We start from the raw sequence: 22135 nt of genomic DNA, 5'->3' as shown, positions 1-22135 counted from the left end.
TTACACATAGCAATGAGGTTGGCCTATATGTTAGGTCATCCTACACCCAGCTCTACATGTTAGTCAATGGTTTAAATGACTTTATCATCTTTATCTATTATTTTTTAGTTATTGAGCTTAGTAGTATCTTTATTAATAGCACTTAAGAGTTTAACCCTTTTTTAGTTGTATTCATTTAAGTGTATAGAGATACCTTTAATTATAGTGTTTTCAATCAACATGTTTCAATTTTAGCATTAGTGTGATCAAAACTACCCACCCCCCATGAATCTTTCCTTTTTTTTTTTTAAAGCATCAGCTTCCTATTTAAGTCATAGGATAAAATACAGGTATGAACATGTAATTGAAAATACATTGTGCCACAAGGGAAAATAGTTTTTTTGTTTTTTAATTTTGGGGGCTAGCTGTTCAGCTCCTAGAGCATGGTGTTGATAACACTAAGGTCCAGGGTTTGATCACTGTCCCAGCAAGCTGCCCCCTCTTACCCCCCCCAAAAAACAATTTTAAATATGAAAAAATATCAAGCAAACATACACTCAAAAAAAAAAACTATACTCACCAAAACCAGCAATATCTAGGACTCCAATAAAATAGGATGATGTTTCAAAAGGAAAACACTGATTCACTCTGTTTACCACATGATCAAAGAGATGGCTATACACAGTCTTTGCCAAGGCATCACGAGCGCTGTTTGCTTGTTCCACTTTCAGGGGTACCCTATAAAAGAAGACTATATCATTGAAAATCCTTTATGGTAATATATTGTGAAAATAATGCCAGATACCGAAAGTCAAAGTGTACCTGAACATATTTACTGTGAAGAACAAAATAGTTATGCAAAGGTCATGTGTGAATAGGCACAAATAAGTGGGGATAAGTAGAAAACTACAAGACATGAACTAGAGGAACTATCTAAAATTAGATCAAAAATCTATTATTGGGTAAAAGAACTTTAGGCTTAAAAAATCATTTTAACCTTAATTTACACTTCACTTTACATGCTGAAATATATGTTATTTAGAGGAATAATCTTCCTTTTGACTTTCTATAAATGCAAAAAATATTGTGTTTAATTCAGGATAACTTTAAAGTTTGGCGACTTGTTTACCTTGTTTAGGAAAAACACATCTTAAAATTTGAACTGTCCAACTCTATTATTTGATATAAATAACTACATAATATAACAGAATTAGATGTTGCAGATGCAGATACACAGCCACTCTCCTCAAGAAGAGAGAAGAGACTGGTGTAAAAGAGAATTTCCAACCACCAAGCTAAATGCTATAATAAAGCATGGGCCAATATGGGAGCACCAACATTAAAGTTCAAATTTGTAACTAACTTTAAAAGTCATTTGGGTCAGCCTGACACTCGAATCCCCTCTAAGTAAGGCTTTTCTAACTTATATTTTCTGCAATGAAATCCTTTCTTGAAGTGTATTTTATGTAAACACCCTGCACATAGAATACATAAAAGGAAACAATACCTGAGGACCACCCACCTGTGCCATTATGGGCCTTCCCTTGGGCCCCAGAGATGTCTTTAAGGAACCGAGCAACTATAGAGCATTGCCCTACAAACTCCTTGCTGAGTTTTCCTCTATAATAATAATTTGGAATCAGCTTAGCAAAGTATCAGGCTAAGCATGCCTTGCCAATATTTCCAAAAGTGTAAGAGGTAGCAAATTTTCTGAGTGGCTTTTTAAAAAAATGTTTCTTGTTTTAATTTGTTGAAAATTTTTCTGAAATATGGCACAAGAGCTCATTCAGCCTGCCTTTTTTAGCAAGGGATAGAGGATCTGACTTTTTTCCCCCACAACTGATGATCTTGCAGTGCCTCAGAATGATAAGCTTGAATATCAATTTTATCCTACAGTACCAAAAACAAAAATGCATAAAATATAGGACATTCAGCCAAAGGTATAAATACACCCAGACACAATCTAGAAATTCTTGGTTAATAATTTTTAAAATCTTGGCTAGGCCCTTATTTGGTCATTTGCAATTTCCTCTAAATGACAAATCCTAAAGGTAAGGGAAAGGTCCATTTGCTGAGTATTTTGCTAAAGTGAGTTCTACTTAGAAGTTTCAGTACACACCATTTGCATTAAAAATGACTATTATAAAGTAAAATAGTCTGTTCCCTAAAACAGCTATTGACTAACATAATCAACTCCTATTTTCATACTTGTACAAAAGTAAACTTCTCTCTTACCTTTTTAATTTCAAACCTGTGCCATGCAGAATATCTATCTGCAAGGAACAACTTTAAGAGCTTTGCAAATCCCCATTTATTTATATGATGTATTGCTGCAGTCAGATGCACAGAATTTTGATCTATCAAGCACAGGTTTTAGAACACTATAATAAAATGAATGAATGATGCACAAAGATCAACTTTAAATCTCAGGTTCTCAAAAAAAAGATTTTTCCCTGACAAACTGCAAGGCAGGATTTTTGCAGATCAATGAGTTAAGAAACTTACTTTATAACTGTTCCTTTGGTGCCCCCTGCTGTTGTCAGCATCACTCTTGTGGTTAAACTTACACGAAGGTCATCTTGGTCCAAACCCAGTAATTCAGCACAATATTCCAATGATTGTGTAGATTTATTCTTTAGATTACAACCACCTAATGAAAATATATTTTAATTTGATAAATGTTATATAAACCAGATTTTCATGACCCATCTTTCCGAATTATACTTCAGTTACATAAAACTAGTAATAAACAAGTTTTATTTGTAACTCTGAAATCCACCTCACTTTTTCGCCATCCCCGTCTACTGGAGACCATCACATGCGTCAGTCCATGGTATAATCCTTTCAGCCTGTTAATATTAAACTGCCACTGCTTCATTTTTTATATCCCTTTTATCTTAAGTGAAATAGATTAATGGCAGTTTAAAATCCTTTTGTAATACATTGATTCTCTAGAGAAATATAGTGTCTTATCATTGAAATTCATATGTTTCCTGGAAACTTCAAGGAGTAATTTTAGTGCAGATGTTGTAAGGCACTTTAGTGGGTTAATCTGTATACGTTATGTATGTACACTGCATATGTGTGCTCATGTTGCCTGGGGATGAAGGGCAAGGGTGAAGAGGCAGTTGCTCTCACCTGTACATCCTATCTACAGGTTTCTACTTCTGGAGGCTATTTTTAAAAGTATTATATAGAAAGCATTTAGTCTCTGGGCTGATCTGGCTCTACAACTTACTAGCTATGTGATCTCAAAGAAACTGCTTATTCTCTCTGTGCTCAGTTTTTTCATCCATGAAATGGGAATAATAATTGTACCTACCTAACATGGCTGTTATGACGACTAATACAGTTACACACGTGAAGTGCTTGGAATGTACCTGGTACAGAGCAAATACTATATAAAGATTAGCTATATATATGTATATAGATAATAGTTATATTTATTATTACTACTATTAAAATAATAAACATTTTATAAATATTTTCAAAAATTAGTGTTTATAAATTATTTATTCCAAGACTATCTAATGTCAAAGCTATAAAGAATGCATAAAAATCATGACAATTTTATTATGACAAATTAATAAATTATTTAACAGACTAGTCTCAGAAACAAATATGAGAATATAAAATATTAGATCTTATAATAATAAGGGGTTGTCAAGATAATTAACTGAGGAAAGAATAGTTTTTTCAACTAACAATAATGGAACAACTGGATATCCACATGCAAAAGACTGAAGACGGACCCCTATCTCACACCATGTACAAAAATTAACTTAAAATTAACCAAAGACCTAAATGTAAGAGTTAAAGCTATTAAATTCTTACAGGAAAACAAAGGTGAAAATACTCATGATCTTGAAGTAAATCTTCATTTCTTAGATACGGTACCAAAAGCATAAGCAACGGTAGAAAAGAATAGATAAATTTGACTTTATCAAAATCAAAAACTTTTGTGTTTCAAAAAACGTTATCAAAAAAGTGAAAAGATAACCCACAGAATGGAAGAAAACATTTGCAAATTACATAGCTGATAAGGAATTTGTACCTAGGATATATAAAAGAATTATTACAACTCAATAATAAAAAGACAACCCAATTAATAAATGGGCAAAGGCTCTAAATAGACATTTCTCCAAAAAAAACATACAAATGGCCAATAAGCAGGTGAAAAGATACTCAATCATAGGTCACCAGGAAAATGCAAATAAATACCACAGTGAGAAAACACGTCACATCCACTATGATTGCTAGTATGAGACAAACAGACAGTATTGGTGAGGATATAGAGAAACTGTAATACACTGTTAATGGGAATACAAAATGGTACACCTACTTTGAGAAACAGTCTTGACAGTTCCTCAAAAGATTAAACAGAGTTACAACTCAGCAATTCCACGCCTAAACATATACTCAAGGGGAATGAAAACCAACAACCAAACAAAAATTTGTTTACAAATGTCCTTATCAGCATTATTCATATTAGGCAAAAAGTAGAAACAACCCAAACAACGTATCAACTGATGAATGAACAAATGTGGTATGTCCATACAATGAAATATTATTCAGCAATAAAAAGCAATGAAGTACTGCTACATGCTACAATATAGATTTACCTTGAAAACATCATGTTAAATGAAAGCCAGTCACAAAAGACCACATATTACACGACTCCATTTATATGAAATGCCCAGAATAAGCAAATTTATAAAAATAGAAAGTAGATTAGTGGCTGCCTAGGGTTGAGAGAAAAGGGCAATGAGGAGTAATTGCTAAAGGGAATGGGGTTTCTCTGTGGGGTGGTTAAAATGTTCTAAAATTATGTTGATGGTTGCACAACTCTGAATATACTGGAAACCAGTGAACTGTACTATTCAAATGGGTGAATTGTATGGTATGTGAAGTGTATCTCAATAAAGCTGTTACCAAAAAAATGAAAAGAGGAAATACTTTCAGAATACATTTAACGTTTAATTCTGTGAATATGAGCTTACTGCTCATGTCTAGGCTCTACATACATACACATAATCTAAAACTATGTAACTCAAAAAACTGATCATCAATAATTCATGAATTCATTTAAATATTTCTCTTTTTTTACTATATTACAAAGTTACTTACATATGAAAGGCTAAGATAAGAAATGCTACTTAAAAATAACACAAAAACCAAAGTCATAAAAAAAAACTATAAAATAATGTAAGATTTTCATGTCACTGCCTTTCCAAAAAAAACTTCATTTTTTAAATTTGTTATAACAACATGTTTTGTTGGTGTTTTTTTGGTATGTGAAATTTTAAAAACATAGGAAATCCCAACAGATATTTCCTGCATTTCCATCATGCTAAAAATGTTTTTATGACAGTTGAATCTTATACGCATTTACTGGAGAATAACATTCCAATAAAATAATTATAAAAATACTGAATTTTTTTCAAATTACTAGAACATGCCAAAATTGGAAAAAAATCAATTCTAATTAGAAACTATTAGGATCTACAGGAAGAGCCATAGGAAAGATGAAGATTAATATAATAAAATCTTAGCTACTAAAATTAAAATAATCTGGCTTATTCAATCTCTTGATCTACTGCCTCATTCCAATCTTCCCTGCTTTCTGCTCATTTTCAACAGAAGGAAGTTTGAGAAGAAAAATAAGAGACAATGCAAATATGTGCTAAGTACCTTTTGACCATTTCATACTGTTAAATTAACTGGATCACACAACATTTATGACACTCTGTATATATCTGCATATTCTAAGAGGTGTGAAAGTGCTCCTATCACTTCTAGCAACATTCCAAAGTGCGTACTAAATATCGTAGACTTAAGATCTTTTCTGTGTGTTACTTAGAATCTCTTACATATTCCTTTGGTATAACAATGCTAGAAGCAAATGGAATGTAAGCTAATACTCATTATATTTTAAAAATAAATTTCCAAAAAACTAATTAAAAAACTTTAACGTACACTAAAAACATACCTAATTTTGCTTGATTTTTTCTTTTCATTTTAAACTGGAAGTAATCTGTATTTTTATTTTACTTATTTAAAGCATTTACAGTGATTACTATGTGCCAGATACAAGTATTCAAATTATTTTACAAATATTTAATTCATTTCTTCCTCTTCACAACATGAGGTAGGGACTATTATTCTCCCCAGTTTAAAGTGAGGGAACTGAGACATAGAAAGGTTAAGTTCCTTGCCCAAGGTCACACAGGAAGAGAATATATGGGGAAGCAGTCTGGTTCAAGAGCATGCTACATCTCATGTTACTGACTTCATAGCATCACAGAACATTAAATCTGAAAGTCATTAAAACTGCCTATTTTAGTCTGCTTGTTCACAGATCATGAGGCTCAGTAGCCCGGGGGCAATGATGGACAATTATCACAAGCTCCTAATTTAGCCAGATGTGGGCAGAACCTGGTTCTCACATCTACAACTTCATTAATGACCACATAGGTTACTTAACTTCTGCACAGGTTCCACGTCTATAAAATGGAGATAATATTCCCTACTTCCTTATTTTTACAATGTTTATGATTACGATGTTTATGACAAGATACAAAATATGAAGGGTCTCGGACATAGCAGACACATTTTTTCACTAAATATTCTTTTCCTCCCTCTTTTGGCCCTACCCTATATGCATACTATTGCTAGGTACTATACTTTAAAAGCATTTCTCATGGATTATTTCATTTTGCAATGAAGAAACCAAAGCTCAGAGAATGTTTGGGATCTGACACAAAAGCCCATGGTATTGACTGTTTTATTAATGGTGCTTTAGGTTTTTCTTAATTCTCCTTGGTATAAGACTGCAAAATAATGCAGGGATTGACAAACTTTTTTTCTAAAGGACCAACTAGTAAATATTTTGGTCTTTGCAGAACATAAAGTCTCTGTCACAACTACTCAACTCTGCCACAGTAACATGAAAGCTGGCATAGACAATACATAAATGAATGGGTGTGGCTATGTTCCAATAACAATTTATAAAAACACGCAGTGGGCCAGATTTGGTTCATTGTTTGCCAATCCCTGTATTTACAGATCAAATTTAGAATTACGCAGTCTAACTGTTCATGTAGAGACTGAGACTCTAGAGTTGGAAAGTTGCTATCATCAGGCATTTAAATACTCTTTCAATTTGCATAAAAATAAAAATTTTAATTTATTTTCATTTCTCATTAATGAAGTTTATGGGCTTTTGTGTATTAAATTGCCCTAATTACCTGATCCAAGTTTAGATCAATGAACCAGAAAATTTTCAAAAATACCTTAATAGGTGACAGAGAATTAATCTATTCACCTATTAGGAAAGAATAATATCAGTCAGAAAATTTAACTAAATATGGCCCTGATAGAGTTACTTATCTTTCAAAAATGAGAAGTTTACTCCTTATCAACATCACTGATTTGTTCAAAACAGAACCCACAATGACTGATGACAGAGCATCCCTTAATTTGTGAGATTCACAAGGTAACGCAGTATATTCCAGAAATCTCAACAAACCTACTCATAACAAACAAATTCAATTTTCATATGACAAAGAAATGACAGAAATTCTAATTTTACTCCTCTTAAAAACAAACAAACAAACAAACAAACAAACAAACAAACAAACAAACAACCTGAAGTGCTGCCGGCTTCCTCAAAATCAATATTTCCAAGGTGCAGGACACCAGCTACTACCCGGAACAGATCAAGCTTTTCTTCATCATCCAAACCAATTTTTTTCATGGCTGTACACATTCTAATAAAATCTCCGTGGTCATCTAACAGAGGATCTTTCAAGGAACCTGCCTTAAGACACTACAAAATAAGATAACATCAATTATCTGATCTTTACATTACTTAAGTAGAATAAAATTACTATACCAGATCTAATAATGTGCTATATAAACATGCAAAAATAAAATTTGTCAGTGGAAAAACTTTAGTATTCTAACACATTCAAAAACTGAATAAACTAGGTAAAGTACATACAGGATCTCTATTTCTCACAACTACATGTGAATCTACAATTATTAAAAATTTCAGTTAAAAAAATGGAATGAGATTTTTCCAATTAAGTTATAATTTTAATTCTAAAGCTAGGATCTTAGATATAGATGTAAACTGAGCAAAAAAGGGGGGAATATCAGTGTTGAAGCAAATCAACATCTACAGATCAAAAAGAACTAAGGTAGTGATTAATATGTTAATTAATTTCACTTAATTATTCCACCATGTATACATATATCAAAACATTACATTGTACTCCAATGTGTTGTATAAATAGATACAATCTTTATTTGTCAGATAAAAATAAAGCAAAAAAAAAAAAAAACAGGTTAAAAAACTGTAATAAAAATTTAAATCTGACAATTAGCATGGTACTCCTTTAGGTTAACTGCCTCTAACCACACCAATACTAAATAGTAAATAGTGGACAGGCTGATACAATTTTCATGGCCTGAGAATTATTTTTTAACCTTTCTGTATAAGTATTTATGAGGTAAACTATATATTAGTAAGCATTATGCTTACTTTAAGAATTTATGCACTGACTTAAAACATTTCAGAAAAATATGAGAAAATTTGTTTTATTTCCTAAACAAACTTGCATCTGAAGTATTCATTTGTTAGAACTTATAACAAAACTCAGAAAAGGGGAAAAAGAAAGGCCTGCAGAAATTAGGAAAAGGAACATAAAAGTTACTGAACACAAAAAGATTGGACTAGAAATTTTCCAGAACTTGAAAATTAAGAAGTAAAGTTAAACATTAAGAAACAGCATCAGGGGCTGACCACGTGGTGGGAGCGTGAGGCGCTGGGGGCGCGGCGGCACTCCCGCTGCGCAGGTTCGGATCCTACATAGGGATGGCCGGTGCGCTCACTGGCTGAGCGTGGTGCGGGCGACACCAAGCCAAGGGTTGCGATCCCCTTACCGTTCACAAAAAGGGCAAAAAAAAAAAAAAAAAAGAAACAGCATCAGAATTAACTGGCAATTAAAAATGCCTCTAGGAGATGTTTTTTCTCCCAGAACGACTGCTTCCCAGCTAAAGTTGCAGTTGTCTTTCCACAAAATTCTTTAAAATGTTCAATTATGTGCATGTGAAATTTCTGGAAAATGACTAGATAATGACAACCAATGAAAACAATCACATGCAGCCAAAGTTAACAGAAAACATATATCGTGCAGAATTTTTAGTCTTGCAATTGAATGCCTGCTTAATTTAAAAACTGTTTCTAATTAAATGTGAATAAACATATTTGTTGTATGGAAGACTAAAAATACTGCATTCTCCTAAATATTGCACACAACTTAAAGACATTCAAATGGAATTAGGCGAAGGGTTTAATCAGTCAAAATGATCACCTCATCCTCCTGATAAAGAAGAAATAAAAAGTAATTTAAACATATTAATCCATTGTTTACCTACATATATACACACATACACATTCGATAATGTGAATAAGATTTCTGACAAAGTATACTGACCCTAGGATCAGAAAGAGTGCATTTAATCTTTGGAGAGGAAACTCCAGTTTTCTTTGCTCTCTACTCAGATTTTTCTATGCCAAAAGATCAAATATACATTCTTTTTTTCCCTTTAAAACAGGTGCAGTGTCCCACTAGGGAATGTCTCCATTATCTTAGTGAAAAAAATACAACCTCTATATTTTGATGATCTCTTATAAAAATATTATCAAGACAAAGAAAGATACTATAATAAATATTAATATTGTTTCTTAAAGTTTCAACCATGGCTGTAACAAAGTTTATGATTTATAATTCAGACATCTGTGTCTAAAATGATATATAAAATGTCAAATTAAACAAAAATTAACTGCAGACTCATCTGCTTAGAATTTGAAATAATGAGAACTTATATTTGCTTTCTGCTCTTTTATAAAAATATATTTTTATAATTCACATAATTCATCTTACCTATTTTGTGAAAGGAGTCAAAAATACCTGGCTCACAAACGGAGCATTAAAAACTAACTATAATAAAAACTTGTTTGATTAAATACTCAATATAAATCTTTTAATAAAATTAATAAAGGAAATATTAACTAGTATCTATAATTAATCCTGACTTAGTATTTCATAATTTAAGCCCGTTGAATAAACACAACTTAATACCACTTATTATTTAAACATTGCATATTAAAACTTATAAGGGTTGCAGATTTTTAAAGATATAATGTTTTTAAAATAATGGTATATCTAATTACTTTTTAAAATATTATAATAATTTAATAAGATCAATATACAAAACTTATTACAGAAATATGCTGTTTTTTAAAAAATACAATAATATATAAGCATCCCTTCAGAAGAATGCTTAATCTATTGTTTACTTCAAAGCTTACTTCAGCCTTCAAGTAGACAACAAATTATAAAAGACATATTTATACTTAATCTCAATGGGTAATATGGTAAGTTTCAAAAATGCTACATTAGGATGATTCTTAGTCAATTTAATAGTTTCATACTTGGAAAAAGAACAAGAGTAGAGCAGTACACTGACGCTCAACCAAGAAGAAGCAGAACCTATTGCTTCTGTAGATACCAACTGGGAGACAGACTTGGAGGAATACCTAGTTTTTAAAGTATAAGCCTAAAAGTAATAAATCATATTTGGGCTCCAAAATAAAAAGTGTATCTTTCAGCATGACTTTTTTTACATTAAAGATTTTAGTAAAAAACAAAAAAGTCTACTATACCTCAGGACTTTTGCGGTTCTGTAAAATCTGTTTGTCAGTATCTTTGTTAGCAAAGTACCTAGTGCAGCCTCGGTTTAAATACTATGACAAAGAAATTTAAAATAAAATTAACATATATGATTCACAGGGAAATAACACAAAAGAAAACACAACTTATCAAATAGTGCTAACAGTAAAGAATTTCTAAATGTAACTTGCGTATTGTTTAATTACTCAATTAAAATCAATATTTCTATATTTTATAAACATTTTATTCCTACTAAACCAGAGATGAATATTAAAAATCCTAATTCTTGAAAGTATATTAAATAAAATGAATAAAATAAAAATACCATAAAAGTGTCCTATTTTTAAAGGATAGCAATTTTACATCTTCTAAGTGTTAAATCTTTTTTAAAAATATAGTCCATAAAATAAGTACTACAAATAATAATGAAAATCATCTTCCTTCTATGAAAAGTCTCAAGTAAGTACCCACATATGGTTTAATATTTCAAATAATATTTTAAATTCTAAATAGAAATATTAACCTTGATTTTCTTAATTTCTTATTTCTAGATTCAGTTCTTCAAAACATGTCCTTTACATTTACTGACAGTTAACAGTGACTATACAAAAATAATAATAATTGCTTTATGGATGAAATAACTTCAGCTTTTCTTTTCTCAATGATTTACTTTGCTTCCCAGAAGCGTTTTAAAAGCTAAGTGCTTTCAAAACATATAATAAGAAGAGCAGTTGAGAAGAAAACAATATATTGGTTTCAAGGAGAGTCTACTTCCCACATTTATGAGGGGGTCAGGAAGGAAGTACACAAAGAACAGGACAGAAAAATTTTTAAAACATCTCAGCTTCTCTTAAATCAGGTCACTATAATTCCATTGTACCAGTGGCATTGATTCCAGAATTAAATATACCACACCCTATGTATACCAAGAAAAAATATATAGTAAATTTAAATGAAATGGGAGTAATCAATATTTTAAATGATCAATATATCTATCATTTTCCCTCCACTATATTGAAATACTAAAATACAGTAAAACCAGACAATGATATACAAAGAGTGTTCCTTCTACCCTAGAATTTTTGGGAAAAAATAAAAGAAGATAATGCTGGTAAGCATTTTCAATTGATTGTTTCAAAAAAGACTTCTTTTACTTAGATAGCAGTAGCTTAAACATATGGAGCCAAAACAAATGTTTTCTTTGCTAGCAAGTACTTTATCTCCCACCCCAACTGTTTTGTCAAATACTTAGCTTTTGGACAGTTGGACTTAATATTAAAATCTAGGAAAGATCCTTATTTCTTCCAACTTTTCTATAATTAGAAAGCTATTACTATTCTGCCATCCACTCTTATTCTATCCAAGCTTTCTTTATAATCAAGGATCTCTGATGTACCCTTTAAGATGTTTCTTCCCTTTGTTTGCTCATCTTTTTGCATCTACCAGGCATATCCTTTGCATCTTCCTTCATCTAGTTAACACCTGAAAATCCTTCAGGATTTTCATCAAGCAATCAATACTTCCAATCAGCCTTTCCACAATGCCCAGGCTGCCACAGCATTTTATGCATCTCTTTCTTATCATTTAACATATGAGTCAGACTCTGTGTGTGTGTACACCACATTCTAAGTTAATCTGGAGTAGAAACTATGTCTTATTTATCTTTTTGATCCTGGCACAATGCCTGGCAACCATGGACAAGCAATAAATATTTGTTATTGAACTGAATTAAGGAATATAATCATGTGTCCCTTATTAATACTAATTCAGTGGTCAAACTTTCTTATAAGTCAAAGGTAACTTTAAAGCTGGTATTACAGAACAATTATAAATTTCTAATTGACTATAAATTAACATAGGGTTTAACAACTATCTTTCTATCTGTCCCATTACATAGCTCCTCACAGAGTAAATTCAGCAATAAACCTGATTAAAGATCTCCTCAATACAGCGCTCATTCTAACCCATTATACTTGATTTAATGTAAGCTATATACACATACAACTAGATAATAAAATCCACTAAAATAAGTTTTAAGGTTGAAGGCAATCCAATTTGCAAAAATTGTACAAAATTTCTCTTCCTCCAACCTACCCGAAAATTATCTGGGGAGCTCAAATGAAGTTTTTCCCTAATATCTTCAGAAGCACCAGCACACAACCTATAAAAGATATGATAATTCCTTTCCTCTTTGCCTTGAACACAGATCCTAGATTTCTCTAGAAGATAATGTGAAACAAATCCTCCAACAACTGAATTCTAAAAAAAAAAACAGAAAGAAAACACATTGTTGCATTTAAAATCTTAAAGTATAACTTACCAATGTTATTTATCTTTTCTAATTAACATTTGTCTATCAAATAGGTAATAAAATATTCATCAAATATAGGGGAAAAAACCAAATAACTAAATGTAGGCTTAGAGTATTTATAGAGGTCATCCTTCATTTTAAACATACTCATTAAGTCTCCATCTAGAACCTTCTAAGTTTTGAGCCTTCACAGAATCAAAACTGACTTTACACTGTACCTGAATGAAGGTGCTAAAATGTCTTACAAGGCTGGCTAGTCAGCTCAGTTGGCTAGAGCTCAGTGTTATAACACCAACGTCAAGGGTTCGGATCCCATACCGGCCAGCAGCCAAAAACACAAACAAAAAAAACCTGGATATCTGTAATACTCAATGTTGAAGTCAAATCCAATATTTGGGTTATAAATTGTAAAGGAGCTTTTGGATAGTCACAGTGAATGTATATATTCTCCTAACCACCTAAAGTAACACAGAAACTTAAAGGGGTTTACTTTAAGTTCAAGTACAGCACCAATTCTACTAAGACCCTTGGATTTTTTTTCAAATACTCCCTCAAACATATCATCCCCAAACTCACTCTCACTCACCTTTTCATTGAAATGTATTTCTACAAATTTTCCAAATCGACTGCTATTATTGTTGCGAACAGTCTTTGCATTTCCAAAGGCTTCCAAGAGTGGATTAGCTATTGAGAAAAAAACGAAAATATTCCATCAAAAAATTAGCATAAAGGAAAACTACAAAACAATACACACAGCATGTCTCCATTTGTTATTAAATATGTATATCGCTAAAAAATATTCTCAAAAATATTAATGTGAAGAAATTCATATGTAATGTCAAATTCTACAAATATCTATTGACTACCCACTATGTTCAAGTACTGTTCAAGTGCAAGAGATGTAAATGTTATTAGACAGACTAAATTGTAAAAGTCACTAGGTTGCAAAATTTATAACTCAACTTTAAAAATTACTCCCTAAGAATTTTAAGGGTTTAACAAAGGATTTTACATCAGTCCTAAAAGAGTACTAATTATAACAGATAAAACAGCAAACCTCTTGTCACAAAATACAGGCAAGAAAGTTCTTATTTTACTTACTTTTCTAAGATATTTTATATATTAACATAACCTCCAAATTTAACATTTTTACATGCACATCCAATAAAATTTAACAAATTAAGAGTTTATAGAATAACCTAAAAAAACAAGTTTACAGAATTATTTCAAAAAGGCTCTCAGAATAATAGTTTTTAAAATCCCAATGGACATATGTAACATTTAATTGTTATTTTATAAACACACACACACACACACACACACGCACACACACACACACACCATGACTAGATAAGGGTTACTGGTATATTCTTGTACTTACCAAAGTCTCAACTATAAACATGGCAAATATGTTAATCTTACTCATATATTCTACACCACTAACCTCAAATTGCTTCATAATGTTTATTGTTACAATATTTCTTATGAGGCCTTTTAAAGTTCATTTCTCTTATTCTATCCACAGTAGAAAGCTAAACTAGCCTCAAAACCCTTTTTAAGATCATTCCCCAGCCATTTCACTTGCCAAAACAAATAGCAGATTAAAACTAAAAGAAATGTTAGCATTTATCTCTCACTTTTCAGATGAGCAAAAAAACTGGGGCAACAAGGTCAACCGACTCTCAGAAGGTCACATAACCGGCTGTTGACAAAAGGGGGACTCAGTTACAGATCTCCCTAACTCCCTTCCTTATGATCTACTAGTTTTTGCTGAAGAATTTAACACAAATAAAATATCCCAAAGTAGCATAAGAACCTCTCCATCAGAAAATCATCTTAATGCTATTAAAAATATACTCATTCCAAAACCCACAAAGCAAACTTCCATTAAGGATGGCATTGAAAGATTCTATGGCCTTCCAGTTACATCTTCTATTCTCCATTAAAGGGGTATAGAAACATTTGGAATAATTCTTTCCAACTTTTCTCAATTATAATACACTACACACTGCACAGCACATTACCATGAAAGAAACTAGACATATATCCATTTCTCAAGTAAGTTTGCACCACAACTAAACAAATCAGAATACTAATTAGTCTTTTATTGAGTTAACCCATAATTTGTTCTTTTTGATTGATTCATTCAATTTTTAAGGGTGATTCCCTCACTAAAGTAAGGTATTCTACTGTGAATAAAGCATTACTTATGAAATCCCCACATCAGGGTGTGTCATAACACTACAGAAAGAAGTATAAATAAAACTAGAATATTATTTATATTGAAAAACATGAAAAACTTTATTGATGCACAACTTTTAAAATGCTTATTAAAGTATTTAGATTCATCTACCTGCATATTTACATAATTGTGAAAAAATGCAATTATTTGCATAGCAAAATGCATGAACATAGAAGGCCTCTAACAAATTTTTGTTCAACTAAAATATTTCTTTAAAATGTCAAAAGAGAGTTAAGATATGCATTTAGTGTAGCATGTGGTTGAGCTGTCTAGGTTTGTATCTCAGTTCCACAAGTGATATGATCTCTGGCAACTTAAACTACTACTACCGCCTCATTTTCTCATCTTTAAAACAGGGATAAAATACATTATTCTGTGAAGATCTAAATAACAGATTTTAAGAAAATCAGACAATGCTCAATACATACCACATACGTTAATATCATTGTCATTATTTAAATCCTTACTGAGAACTTAGCAGGGGAAAGTGAAGAAGAGGGAAGGAGAAAAAGTATCCAGAGAGGCTTAAAACACAAGGAAACCAACAAGACAAAAAAGCAATGAGGAGTCAGAGGCGACATGACTCACGATTAGACCAGAAAAGGCAGGAGCCAGACCACAGGTGATGATATGGATTTAGGGCTTTATCTTGAGAACAATAAGAAGCTATTAGAAAATTTAAAGCAAAAGAGATCACTTCAACTTCCAAACAGAGACTGAATTAAGGAGAAGCAGAAATATAAGTGGGGAGACCAGATAGGAGTGTGTGATGCAGGAAGGGGGTGTAGATTCAGCATGATGGTAGCCTAGACCAGCAGTCTCCACACTGAGCTACAAGATGATGTTCTAAGGAGCATGCAGCACAGATAGCTTAAGGAAACCAATTTTCAAACTCTCGTCTTCGAAGTGTACTCTTGTTAAAATAATTTCCACAAAAAAAGCACCTTAATACCAAATAACCCTTCCTCCTCTTTCCTTCTTTACAAAATAAAGATCCATGAAACAAACAGCCAAAGAACTTCCTGTATTTCTTTCATTCATTCAACAGATATTTATGCTACATAAGCATTATTCTAGGGGTTCAGAATACAAACCAAAAATCCCTGCCTTCTCAGTGCTTACATGTAATGGAAGTGAGGGGACAGACAAAAGATATAAAGTAAATGGGAAGAAAATATCTGAGCAAAGATTTGTAGGAGAGAGTGTCTCACATTTCGAGGAGAACAACATTCCAGACCACCTAAAGGATTCTCACAAGTTAATTTCAGTACATGACTAACAATAGAAAATAAAAATTAACAATACCTTCAACAATCCTATCATCAATATCTTGACCTGTTCCATAGGATTCAGTCAGGTATCTATTTAAAATATAAGATAAAAAAAAAAAGGGTGACAATAATATTGCATATAATATATAATAATATTTATAATTTTCACATCATTTAATATACGTAAAACTGAAACCTAGATCATCAATATAATTGTTTGTTTTAAAAATAACATTTAAATGCAACTATTCTGTTACAGCCACATGTATGTATAATAAAAAATTTTAAAAGCTTTTAAATTTATCTAAAATTCTATTTAGTTTGCCTTTAACATCTAAATTAGCATTTTTTTAAAAAAAACTGTTTTGGGGAATATTTTGATTCCAACCAACAGTCTGGTTTTAAATATATCACATTTCACATGGGAATATTCATCAACTACATGAGATTTCAAAGTCTTTTGTGGTAGACTATTAATTCAATCCTTATGGGTACAGAAAATAAGGCACTCTGCCACTGCAGAGCTGGGAAGTTATCATTCTTCATGTTGTTACACTGAAGGATAAAATACAATGGAACAACTATTTTGCCCAGCATATTTCAAAACAAAGAGCAATCTTTAACTTACAGTACAAGTTTACGTTGTAAGTTTACAGTTCCTTAACTTTTTGTTCATTTTCATGTATCAACCACAGATTCACGATATGACTATTACATACAAGAGAGAAAGAATACAAAACTGAACCTCTTAGAATGTCAAGAGTATTGGGAAGCATTTGTTTAACCAGAATTGCATATACGTAACAGCTATTAACAAACTCTTCAATTGGTTTTATATAAGTAACTCTGAATAGCATACACATTACATAACAAATAGCAAAATTTCAAAAAGAGTCCCACCATGCAGTAGTCAACTAAGAACTGTACTACAGTGAAAACAACACTGGTGAAAATTCAGAATATGCTCATACTAGCAGTATGGTGAAGCTACACCACTAGATTTAACCTCCCTGGGTATGTAAATTAAAGGAACTAAACTAGGTGTGCCATGGTTCCTTCCATTTTTAAAATGCTACTATTCTAAAAAAGTGTAGAGAGTTTAATTTGACGGCAGCAAAGGGGCTATACTAGGGGTGTGGGGAGACAGAAGTAAGGAGGCCAACTGTCATAAGCTTAAGGCAAAAAAAATGGTTCCAACCATGCTAATAGCAGCAGAAATATTGAGAACAGAATGCAGATGTTGGGATTTTGAAGGAACATTCCTAGATTTCCTTTGCCTAAGCAGTACTGGTTAGGGAATTCTGACATATACTACAATATGGATGACTCTTAAATTGAGCTAAATGAAATAAACCAGACATAAAAAGACAGATATTACTGTACAATTCTACTTATATGAGGTGTCTGGAGTAGTTAAATTCATAGAAACAGGAAGTAGAATCATGGTTGCCAGGGGCTGGGAAGAGTGGGGAAATAGAGAGTTGTTTAATAAGTATGGAACATCCTCAGTTTTGAAACATGAAAAGTTCTGGAGGTTGGCAGCATAACAGTGTGAATATACTTAACTACTTCTAAATATACAATTTAATGGTGTTAAGTTGGCAAACTTTATGTTATGCATTTTTTACCACAAAAAAAAAGGCAAAATATTTCAGGTTAGCTGAATACTCACCTTAGAACAAATTTTGTATTTTCTGTTTTGCCAGCTCCTGACTCTCCAGACACAATGATAGACTGACTCATCTTGAGCACCTTCATATCTCGAAAAGCCTTATCAGCTAGAGTCAGAATAACACATTAATGATGAACAATCTATTAAAGTTATTAAATGACAGAAAATTCACTTTAGGAGCACTTGCTCCTAAAGAAATCATAATTGTGTATTTACTGTTAATGAAATTTTAAAATAAAATCATTCAAAAGTGTTGGAAACATTTCTAAAAGTATTTACTTTCAATGTTCTGTCTTACTATCCTAATAGATAAGTGATATGAAATCCAAATAAACAACACTTAAGTTAATGCTAGAATGTCACCATATTAGGAGCTATAGCTCAACTCTCCCTAATACCAGAGCAGATCTGCAGAGGGATAAAAAAAACGCTCACTATGCACAACTAATGACATCCCCAATGAAAAGCAAGAAGTAACAAGCTTCCAATTAAGAAATCTGGCAACCAAAATTTTAATTCAAAATTAGTCCCTGACCAATTGGCTCTATAAGACAACTACTTCCCACCTCAAGCATGCGCTACCCATACAAATGGCTTTTACTCTAAGGACATACTACAAACCATATGCAAGAGTACACCCATCCCTTTGTCCAATTTATCAGCAACCAGTTCCATGGGTTGAATGATTTTATAGAATGATTCTAAACACTTTTTTAGCAGTAAAGGGCTAAAAATAAAAGCTGATTTATTTACATTTTAAACATGTAACTTCTCTCCAGTGACGAGTTTGCTCATATTTAGGTTCTAAGGACTATGTACCATTTTGCAGGCTGATAGAGAACATACCAATGCCCATCAGAGCTTCTTAGAACTAAAAGTAAATCTGCTGCTGCACCTGACTTGGCTGATAGATTTACTCTGCCTAGTAGTACAGAGAACATAGGTCAACCAAATCTGGAAGTGAAGCACGGTTAGGCCAAACCACAAGCATAAAAGAAAGCCCAAAGAGAAACAGACTGCACTAAGAACCATCACCAAAATATGTCATTTAGCTTCTGGTTATGTCCATATGCAAAGGGTTAGTTAACATCTCTGTACTTGGTTGGGGCAGGGTAGAATTGCTAATTCTGATCAAATAGCTCTGTCTCTTTGTGTCTCAGAGCTGGAGATCTTCAAGATGAGAGAGAGACTGAGAAAAGCAAAGACAAACACTACTGTCTGCCCACACAGATTCCTCTGCAATATGACGCATATACTATATCACCTTCAAACCTTTAATTTTATAAAGCCCTGATGCAAGACAGTGCACCAAAAAAGTCTGCTCTTACAGCTCAAGTCTAGCCCAAGTAACACACTCACAAGTGATGACCTGAGTAGGAGAGGAAGGACTGGGACTCACAACTATGAAAGAGGACACTATTAAAATGAAACCAATCATGATGAGTCAAAAAGTACCATTAGGTCAGCTTGTATTATTCCAACTTTCAACTGAGCAGACACACCTAACAGGACACTGGCATTTAACAAAGATAATGACATATGACTGCCCCGTGAGTTGGCTGCAAAAGAATTCTTCCCCACCCTGTGTGCTCCTAACAATGTTGATACACCCAAGAGGCATACAGGTCCTTCAAAATATACCTTCAACTCATGGTATCTTTCATTAATCCAAAAGAAAAACTGAGAAAGTCTGTACAATATAAGGAAAGATAATTAAATACAATTGAATCACTTACCAATTGCAAAGACGTGAGGTGGCATTGTCCCAAGAGATTTTCCTTGATATGACTTTATTGTTTCTGAGGAATATATTTTAGGTATGTCAAAGTATGGGTTCACCGCAATCAGAATATTGGCGACATACGTCTAAACAGGAAAAGCATAAACATAAATTTCCCAATTACTGTTTTCATTTCAAGGTAAATGAGGCTCATAGGAGGGAAATAAAAAACAGCAAATGGGTACCTTCAATTCTCTATATAACCAGGACTCCCAAATCTGCATTTCCAGCCTTAAATATTCTCTGATCTCTACAGAACCTAAATTTCTCCAACTCTTAATAAATATTTATATCTCCTTATCCCATATGCATCTCAAACTCAGAACAGCCAAAGTAATATTATCTCTTCCCACCTCACGTGACTCAAAGAAAATATTCTCCCATATGCTCTCCAGGTACATGGCATTACCACCGTGTCACCACAGACAGAAATCTGAGTCTCTAAGCCTCTATTTCAATCAGCCTTCTTCTGTTAACTCTATGAAGTCTACTCCCCTAGTTCTATTTCTACAGCTGAATTTTGGTCATTTATACTCCTCACTTAGACTACTTTATTCGCCCTGCTACTGAAGAGTTTAATACAGCTCATAGGTCCCTCTGGGCTCATCCCCATCGCCAAATGCCAAGGACTGATTTAGCTCTGAGGTGACCAATTGGTCCCAGATTTCTGCAAAACAACATACACTACCATTGCCTGGAATAGTGATGAGCTAAATGTTTAATGAGCAACTTAAGCTTGCTTCTAAATTTGGAATTTAACTGTGGCTTTAAAAGATCAGGAAAATATACTATAGTAGGATTTATAAAATTCCTTATTGGGTAGATAGAGCATTGTGGTTTAGTAATACTGACAAAACTAAGACCATAAAAAAGGACCATATTTTTCTCTTTTCTGCTTCCAGTTGTGGAAGAATAATGTTGCGGAAACCCCGAACTCTCAGACTACTAATCAAGAATTGAGGATATGTTCTCAAGGATGTTTCCTGAAATAGGGCAAAAAATAAGAAAGTCCAGATAACAAGCTTTCCCTGGGAGACAAATTTTAGCAACCAACAGAAATGTTAAATGTGGGTTAACTGTTGTTCTACTTAAATCTAAGGGAGGATAGTGATAATTCTGAACGATAAGAAATATAAAACTATCAAATTTAAGCTCTTACTCCCAATTTCTTCCTTCACTTATATATATAATAGCTATATTTACGTATTGCTGATTTTTTGCTTCATTGTACATATTTATGGGATACAGTTTGTTGTTTCAGTACATGCATAAATTTTATAATGATCCAATCAGAATAATTAGCATATCTATCAAATATACATTTATCATTTCTTTGCGGTTATAACATTCAATGTAATGCTGATTTTTAAAGATTTTATAACTAAAAGATATAATTTAAAAAAACAACATACCAATCATGGCTTCAGCTAACCTTAAAGATACTGGTTCTCCAGTTCCACTTGAATGATAATGTTTCCTGGTTATATCCAAATTAACTTTTACTGATTTATTACAAGTTAAACTGCTTTAACAAACTTCAAAAACATGTATTACTTTGGTATCTAAAACAGCATTTAGCACACATTAGATGCTCACCATGAGTTTGCTGATTGAGTGAATTTTGCTCCTAAATATATTTTAATCAAAAATAGCCATATTTAAACCTAAATACATTTTTTTATTTAATTAATTTTGAAAAAAATTAAGGAGAAAAGTAAAGTCATAATACTGCGCATACCCAGAAGATGGCAAGTAAACCCTTTCGGAATAGTCTAGATTAGTTCTATTTCCCAGCTGTCACTACTTGGACAGATGGCAAAGACTAAATGTAATTCAGTCAGAATTAAGTAAGCACAATTAGGCAAACTGATAGTGATATAAAAGATGAAGACTGTCATTTGATCTAGTAAGTGTCAAAGAAGCCACGTGTTTTCTTCGTTCAAAAATAATGAAGAGTCCCATCTTTATAACAGGAGAACTACAGTGGGGCAATTTACCTCCATCCAACAAAGGAATCTATGACTAGGTCGTATTAGAATAAAATCTCATGTGTGCCCAATGAAGAATTATAACTAAAACATTCTAGTTAAATGTCCATCTGAATGATTTGGTATAAACTTGACTATTTACATGAAAAAGCA

The 22135-nt window shown here is 32.5% G+C and overlaps 1 protein-coding gene across 7 annotated transcripts in view; it reads right to left on the bottom strand.

The window, feature by feature from the left end:
* MYO6 (myosin VI) overlaps positions 1-22135 on the bottom strand; it is a 129536-nt gene that overhangs the window by 44644 nt on the left and 62757 nt on the right. For all 7 annotated transcript variants that reach the window (XR_010023548.1, XM_063096146.1, XM_063096148.1 and 4 more), the window contains exons 5-13: positions 19951-20080; positions 18215-18320; positions 16577-16632; positions 13616-13713; positions 12813-12977; positions 10712-10792; positions 7627-7807; positions 2485-2629; positions 560-717 (exon numbers count right to left, since the gene is read on the bottom strand). Coding sequence is in view for 6 of the 7 variants with exons in the window: in XM_063096146.1 (XP_062952216.1) it covers positions 560-717; positions 2485-2629; positions 7627-7807; positions 10712-10792; positions 12813-12977; positions 13616-13713; positions 16577-16632; positions 18215-18320; positions 19951-20080 (1120 nt within the window). In the remaining variant the exon portion in view is untranslated. The remainder of the gene's footprint in view (positions 1-559; positions 718-2484; positions 2630-7626; positions 7808-10711; positions 10793-12812; positions 12978-13615; positions 13714-16576; positions 16633-18214; positions 18321-19950; positions 20081-22135) is intronic.

The sequence above is a fragment of the Cynocephalus volans genome, chromosome 5 (genome assembly GCF_027409185.1).
Source record: "Cynocephalus volans isolate mCynVol1 chromosome 5, mCynVol1.pri, whole genome shotgun sequence".
NCBI lineage: Eukaryota > Metazoa > Chordata > Mammalia > Dermoptera > Cynocephalidae > Cynocephalus > Cynocephalus volans.
This window is presented reverse-complemented; position numbering and strand designations above follow the sequence as displayed.